At 49.1% G+C, this 7,677-nt stretch overlaps 1 protein-coding gene across 1 annotated transcript; it reads right to left on the bottom strand.

Annotated features, from left to right (window-relative positions):
* Positions 1-5,892: 5,892 nt before the first annotated feature.
* On the bottom strand, positions 5,893-7,375 carry FAM110B (family with sequence similarity 110 member B). The gene has a single exon (XM_004274995.4). The coding sequence runs from the start codon at positions 7,373-7,375 to the stop codon at positions 6,263-6,265; it is 1,113 nt and encodes a 370-aa protein (XP_004275043.1). The 3' UTR covers positions 5,893-6,262.
* Positions 7,376-7,677: the final 302 nt, after the last annotated feature.

The raw sequence follows: 7,677 nt of genomic DNA, 5'->3' as shown, positions 1-7,677 counted from the left end.
ACCAGGATATGCAATGGTATTTTAAGCTTCTGAGAAATATTCTGCAAGGTGACTTACTGCAAAATGGCTCCTGCCACCCTAGATGCTAAAAACTCATTGTGGAATGAGTCTTAGGACGTGCTTTATTAACCTGGGTTTTCATTTCACTTTTTCCACTTACTGGATGTGTGCCTTCGAAAGTTGGTTAGTCCTCTGATCTCTCATCAGCAGAATGGATTCTAATTTATTTCCAAAGTTCTTGTGAGAGTAACATAAGATGATGTGACAACGGGCTCAGCAGTGCGTCGAAGACATCCTGAGAGCTGTTTCATGAATGTGAAATGAATGAAATGCCCAGCTAGTGAAAGACTGTATCATTATCACCCTTGGAGCTTTGTACAGGGTGTGTACCTGGCCACGTTGAATTCTGCCAGCTTCTGCCAACCTGAAAGTTTTCAGGAGATTCCTTCCATTCAGAGAAGAATCCTTTTATAGACTTTATTTCTTTCCCCAACTAAAACTTGCTTGGGCAGCTGGTGCATGAAATGCCCATCAGTGACGTGTTTGGCCCCCATCAGGCCTTGCCTGCTGTCCTGCTTGCCAGGACAAGAGCAGCCTAGTCTTCTCTGAATTTTCATTCCTCACACCTCATCCTGATGCTCCCCAAACAGCCCTCGGTGCCGTCACAAAGCCCCGAAGAGAACACACACATCAGCTGGTTCCCTCGAATTTCACATATGAGGGAGTGGAGGCAAACCTTTAGGCAGATGAGTCTCAGTTATTGAAGGAAGGGGGTTCCAAAGGGCTGTGGAGGTCCCTCTCCCTCTGGACTTTCCTTCTGCTGGGTTTCTGCCAAAGCAAGGGCGTGAGATGAACACCTGAGAAACCCTCTGTGCACCTGACTTGTCCAGAGCCAGATGCGTAGCCGCCGAGCCTCTGGCCCCTGGCGTGGCAGCGCATGGACAGCAGAGTGGAAGCCGGCAGAACTCTGTCATCTTCTAGGGCTAAGTGGACGAGGAGGGTGGACTTTTCACAAATCACGGTGAGGGCTTCCCTGGTAGCACAGTGGTTAAGAACCCGCTTGCCAATGCAAGGGACACAGGTTCGAGCCCTGGTCCAGGAAGATCCCACATGGGGTGGAGCAACTAAGCCCGTGCACCAAAACTACTGAGCCTGCGAGCTACAACTACTGAAGCCCGCGTGCCTAGAGCCTGTGCTCCACAACAAGAGAAGCCACCACAGTGAGAAGCCAGTGAACCGCAACAAAGAGTAGCCCCCATTTGCCACAACTAGAGAAAGCCCGTGCGCAGCAACGAAGACCCAACGCAGCCATAAATAAATAAATAAATAAATAAATTTATATTAAAAAAATCGTGGTGAGGTGAGTCATCTTTTCTCAGTGAAGAATCTCTTCCATTCCTCCGGAGCACCCTTCACCTATATATTCCTGCCCCAGTGCATCTTCTGGTCAGTACACACTGTGTACATCCCCAAGGCTGGGACAGGAGAGCGACGCTGATTCACCGAATCATCAACACGTGTTTCCTGATTGCTGAGTCGTGGCCAGACCTTTCCCTCCACGGTTTGTCCTTCTCAAAGTCCTTGATCAAAAAAGAAAGGACCGGGCTTCAAAATGGCTCGTTCAAGAATGAAAGAATGCGATTCTATAGCCTTGTCTCTTTGAACTCAGTGGGCTGAAGTCTTTGTTAAAATTTTATTGGTTACCATTTGGGTAAGAGTGAGATTGCTGAAAATCTGACTGTTTGATATATGCTTGTATACACAGGTGGCAGATAAAATTATCCAGATGAATTTAAGGGCGCTTTGGTTTTTAGTACAACACACTCAGTCCGCCTGTGCTTGTCTTGAGTTGGGCTGTAGGGAGTGCAGAGCAGCAACCACAGAATTGAGTTCAGGTTCCCTTCTGCCACTTACTTCCCCTGGGATCTTAGTTAAGGGGCTTAATCTCTATGGAACTGAGGTTCTTCATCTCTAAAATGGGTTGGTAATTATCACTTTGGGTTCAGTGTGATAACATTTATAGTGTAACTAGTATAGGACTTAAATGTGATAGCTTAAAAATATCAACACTTATTAAGCATCTACTATACACCTTGGGCTTCTGTGCCCGACCTTCGGGCCATAGTTCACATTGTAACCATCAGAGATTTGTGCATTTATTAGGACAGTTTCCCCCCTTCCTCCCTAGGGCAGACGATAAAATGTTTTGAGGAAAGTATACTGTCTCAAAATTCACACAAAGGCACCCATGCAGTCTAGCAAAGTCTGGGTCCATGGTGATCATGACAGAAATGATCATCTAACTTGAAAAGGCAATGTTGAAACTCAAAAATATCGCAGTGGTTGACAGTCGAGTCTGTGAGGCCACGGAGGGAGAAGAAAGCATTCCTCACAGAATGAAAAGCTACGGCAACTCAGCAGTAATGGTGATATTAAAACAAGTCCACAAATTCTTTGATCTTTCTTCCTTTAAAAGGTGGCGCCTCGTTCTCCTGTCCATGAGTGTGGCTGCATTTACACCCTCCTGATGAGCTGAGCACAGTGCAGGTGTGTGACTTAGGATGCCAGATCACTGAAGGCACTGTGGCTTCCCCCCTGCTTTCTCAGGTCACTCCCTCTGGGGGAAGCCAGATGCCGTGTTGCAAGGACTCTTGCCAACACCATGTGAGCCGTCTTGGAAGCAGATCTTCTAGCCTTGGTCAAGCCTTCAGATGATGCAGCCCTGGCTGACATCTTGTCTGTAGTCTAACCAGACACCCTGAGCCAGAACCAACTGGCTAAGCCACTCCAGGATTCCTGACCCACAGAAACCAAGGTAATAAATATTTATTGCCTTAAGTTGCCGAGTACTGGGGAAATTTGTTACGCAGCCATAGGTCACTGATGCAGTGGTAAAAAGTCCCCAGTGGAAACTTCTCTTTGGTTGGAGCCTGGAGGCCTAGGCTGGGTGGCTGAAGGGGACACAGAAGATGAGGTCTGAGAGGGAAATGCCCGACTTTCTCTGTCAAAAAGTTAGGATTTATCCTATCAGCAACTTATTCAAGCTGGAGGATGTTTTTGCATAGAGGAGTGACATCATCAGAGTTGATTATGATATCCCTGGCATGAAATGGGATGGGAAGAGGCTGGTTGTGGGGAGGGGGAATTCCAGTTAGAGAGTTCTAGGAACGACAGTCCAGTTAAGGGAAGATGAGAGCCTGAACTACGGCAATGGCAGAGGCAGTGGATATGGGAGGACTGTCTTAAGACATGGTGGTTTGAAAAAAAGAAACGACCAGTCTCCAGAGCCATCTAGTGCAATCCTGTGTCACTCTGCATCGTGTGGGGTAATAAAAGTGGGCTGAACTATATTACAGCCGTATAGTCACACCAACAGTATCATCATCACACACACACACACACTCAAGATACTTAATCCCATGAGCTACAAAAGTGAGCATTTTGCAAAGAGGACTTCACAATTAGGAAATGTCTTACTCTCAGGATTTAATATTAAGCATTTGAAATTGTCCTCTATAGAAACTCTAATTTCAAGAACAAAAAAAAAATAATGAACTCCCATCTTCCATATGAACCCAAAGCCTCACATTTGTCCATGGTATAAAGAGGCCCCAGAAGATTAGACTGAACTATAGTGGGGTGATTTATAGCTCTGTCGGAACACAGATTAAAGGTGGTTTTGAAGTGTTGGGAGATTCAAACAAAATCAGCATAGGCAGGGATATTAAATTCGTCAAGTACTCATCTCCCCCCAAAACCAGTTACCTTAGGAAAATAACATCTATCTTTAGTATTTCAATAGCCCCAGAAAGAGATGGATATATAAATGCTAAGCCATGAATATTTTAAATGGCCACATTTCTATCCAAATGGTGAGGGAAGAAAACGTGTGTGTATATAAAAATATAAAACTTTCATCCTATTATCTTGAATGCATTGTAGTATCACCACTCATAGCAGTATTTCAAAGTCTTTCTTACGGAAAGTAGAGCTCTAGTTGAACTAGAAGTTAAGCAGAGAACCAGAAAAATTCAAAATCAGTGGAGAGTCAAGGAACCAAATTTGATTTTCAAAAGGAAAACGTTTGTGAACAGTAAGAGTTGGGAATCATATCGTTTGTTTCTGAAACTTTAAAAATAATCCTTTCTTTTACATGTTATATGGAACTTTAAAGGAAATGTTAATCTTCAGATAACTTGATTCATTAAATACCTGTTGAATACTCAATGTCCTAATAACAGGAGGTAAGACATGTCCATTGAGAGGAATGATTCTTCTCTTAAAGTAAAAGTGAAAATCTAAATTCCTTGAGGCAAACACTGTGTTGTTGACCACAGCAGTCCCGGGTCAACGGTGAGGCCTGAAAAGGGAATCACTCAACGAACACCCCTTTGAAAGAGGAATGGATGAATGAATGAATGAGTGGACCAGTGTCTGAACACATGTAATGTTAATGACTTGGACTTGTACAAATAAGAACAAGGCTATAAATTTCAAAAGTATGTCTCTACCGTCAGAACTCACAAATATTTACAACTGAAGAGTTTGGTGGAAGATGTGAAAAATTCTGATGTTTAAGAAAAGATGAAAATGCTGAAAGTGTGAACTAAGTAAAGCGGCAGCAGCATATCTTAGGAACCTCGATGCAACTATTTTAGCAAAACGCACACAATGCAGAACACAGCTGTTCAGAATAACTGTGTCATGGCGAAAATAACTTAATAAAATGCTGCTCCTTCAAGACCATCAAAAATCTGCTTCTGGCTCACGGTCCAAGGTGAAAATTCCATGGAGGGAGCAAAGGAAGGGACAAAGAAACCACCACCATGAGTGCCTGCACCAGAGCTATTTATTAGAGTAACTTTTCCTTTTTTTCTTCTTAAAGATTTCATAACAATTGAAGTATGTACAAAGTCTTACAGCATTTACACCGTAGAAAGTGTCCTATTAGCTGATGAAGCCTAAGGTGGTGCTGCTGGGAGCTCCAGAGCGTGTCTACAAGAGCAAGGAAGCTGGGCACTGTAGGTGGACCTCTCTGCTACAGCAGCTGATGGACTCCTAACTAGACCACCTGGAGGACAGGTTATGGGAGAAAAGGAACAAGCTGATATGCAGCTCTAGGGACCACAGGCTCTTAAAGCTACCTAGAGTTGTGTTTCTGGTTACCTAGAGCGTAACAAAGGTCCACAACCTGACGGATTAACATACGCGCGAGGGCACGGTCATGCTGCTCAGATCTGGTTCAGCTACCAAAGGTATTGACTTGTGAATGGGAGGGTCTATACCGATATGGCTGGTATTTCCATTTGTGTTCATGTCTTCAGATAGCTCCCACCTGCCCAAGCCCCACTCCCCTCTCCCTTTATCAACAACAACAACAAAGGGAGGGAAGAGAATCCGCATGGGATTAGTTCTTGACCAAAAAACAAACTTAAAAAAAAAAAAAAAAAGACATTCAGTATCAGCTCTAGGGTGGCCATTCTGTCAAAAGATTAACAGTAGAAATTTCTGAATCAACCTAAATCAGAACAATATCAACAAACCCCGCCAACACCCAACCTCCGGATTTAATCACCTTCATTGATTGTCTTTCCTTGGGGTCAGCATTACACAGAACCACCAACATTTACACACCGAATCGGACACAAAACGTACATAGCACCGCCGCCCCAACCCTTACTTGAGTACGAGACGAGCGGATGTCAATACCTACATGATTAACACCAGGGTCCCCACTTTCTTCCTCAGAAAGCCCAGCCCGGTTCTCTCTCGGGTCAGTCACTATCTGTTTGGTAAGCAGACCCCATTTATTTCCCCACTGTTTCGGTCTCCAGTGTAGGCAGATTGGCTTTTTTTTTTTTATTTCAAAAAGATGCTACTCCCAACTTAAAAGCCAGTGGATAAAACTTTTAATTAAGACACTATAGCGCGGGATATAAAAACACAGGAACCACATAAATATTGGAGAAGTTGTATACCGTTTTCCTTGTAAACAGTTTTGCTGAAGATCGAAGCCCTAGTGTGAATCTGGCCTGGGACTTTTGGCGGATGGCGAGCGATCGGCCAGGTTCTGCAGCGATGGTGGCCGAGGACGCCAGGTCAGTCCCCACGTTGGCGGGCATGCAACTTGAAAGACATTGCACAACAAGCAACACAAAGAGAGTGGAGAAGCTCACAACACTGCAAGGAGACCTCACAACCTCCATAACTGCCGAGGCACGGACAGAGACCCCCCCCCTCCCTCCGCTGCGCGCTCTTCCTCTTACACGTGGGACACCTTCTGCGACTCTCTGGCTTGTTTGATGCTATACAACCACTTGATGATGCGAGCGTTTCTCTCGATCGCGGAGATGCCATAGGGCACCCGGTCATTGGCACTGTCATCGTTTCTAAGGTCACTGTTACTGTCCTGAGACTGTTCACAGTCCGAGCTGATCATGCTGGCGCTGCGGAAGTTGAGGGAGATGATGTCGGAGTTGGCGCGGGCGAAGTTCTCCATGCCCAGGGTTTCCAGCTCCTCGGGGTCCAGTCCGCAGTAGTTGAAGAAGCGCTCCACGTCGGCGTCCACTCGGAAGTACCTGTCGCTCAGGTCCGACTTGGACCGCTGGAGCGAGGGTCTCCGGCCCACCCCGCAGGCCGGCTCGGCCGCCTCGGCCTCGGGGGACCTGACCGCGGCCGGGGCGGCGACCTTGGGCTTGGGGGGCAGCGGCGGGGCGGAGCTGCTGCAGGGGATGGCCTTCAGGGGCTTTGCGCCCGTCACCTTGCGGATGTCCGAGGAGCTGTGCGACACGTGCAGGAAGGAGTCGGGGGCGGGCTCGAGCGGCCTCCGGCCCACGTGCGAGCCGCCCTCCTGCGGGCTGCCGCGGCCGGGCGTGGGGCGCACGCGCAGCGACTCGGCGAACGAGTGCCGGTGCAGCTCGGCCGCGTCGGCGCGCGGCGCCGGCCAGTTCCGCGCGCCGTGCTTGTGGCCCGAGCCCGCGCTCGAGCCCTCCGAGCTGTTGAGGATGTTCTTGAGGATCTCGAGCTTCAGGGTCTCGCGCGGCGCGCCGCCCTCGCTCTTGGCGCCGCCGCCGAAGCCCTTGAGCGTGGGGCTGCCGAGCGCGCGCTTGGCGCCCGGGCACACGGGGGGCTTGGCCAGCACGGCAGGCTTCACGGGCTCCTGCTTGGCGTTGATGACCTCCTGGCTCTTGACGTACTTGGCCTTGTCGGCCTCCAGCCGCTCCACAGCGCTGAGTCGCTTGGGGTTGGGCTCCGCCTGCCGGCGAAAGTAGTCGGGCCCCTTGTTGAGGATGCGCAGGGGCACGGCCGACGTGAAGGTGCCGGCGGGGCTGACCGGCTTCACCATGCTACCTGTCTGTAGGCTCTCCGTGGGCATGGCGGGCGCTCTCTCCCCGGCGGCCGTGGTGGATGCTCGTCTGCGCGCCTCCGGATGCGCCGGGCAGACACATGTGCGGGCGGCACAAAGGGCAGCGGACGGTCCGGAACCGAGTGTCAGCGGCGGCGGCGGCAGCAGCAGCAGCAGCGGCGGCAGCGCCTCATCTCCCGGCTCGTTCACCGCCCCGTGGCTTTAGTTTCCTCGCCGCCTCGCCGGCCGCCCGGTGCGGAAAGGCCCCAAGCCCCAAGTTCCTTTCAGCTGCTTCGCCGCCTCCTTTCTCCTCCCCGAAGGATGTGGGAGTC

This window comes from Orcinus orca, chromosome 17 (assembly GCF_937001465.1).
Source record: "Orcinus orca chromosome 17, mOrcOrc1.1, whole genome shotgun sequence".
NCBI classification, from domain to species: domain Eukaryota; kingdom Metazoa; phylum Chordata; class Mammalia; order Artiodactyla; family Delphinidae; genus Orcinus; species Orcinus orca.
The sequence above is the reverse complement of the archived record's forward strand: the minus strand, read 5'-3'. Positions and strand labels throughout refer to the sequence as shown.

Coding starts and splice junctions, on each gene's coding strand:
- FAM110B (XM_004274995.4), bottom strand. CDS start 7,375: ATGCCCACGGAGAGCCTACAGACAGGTAGCATGGTGAAGCCGGTCAGC.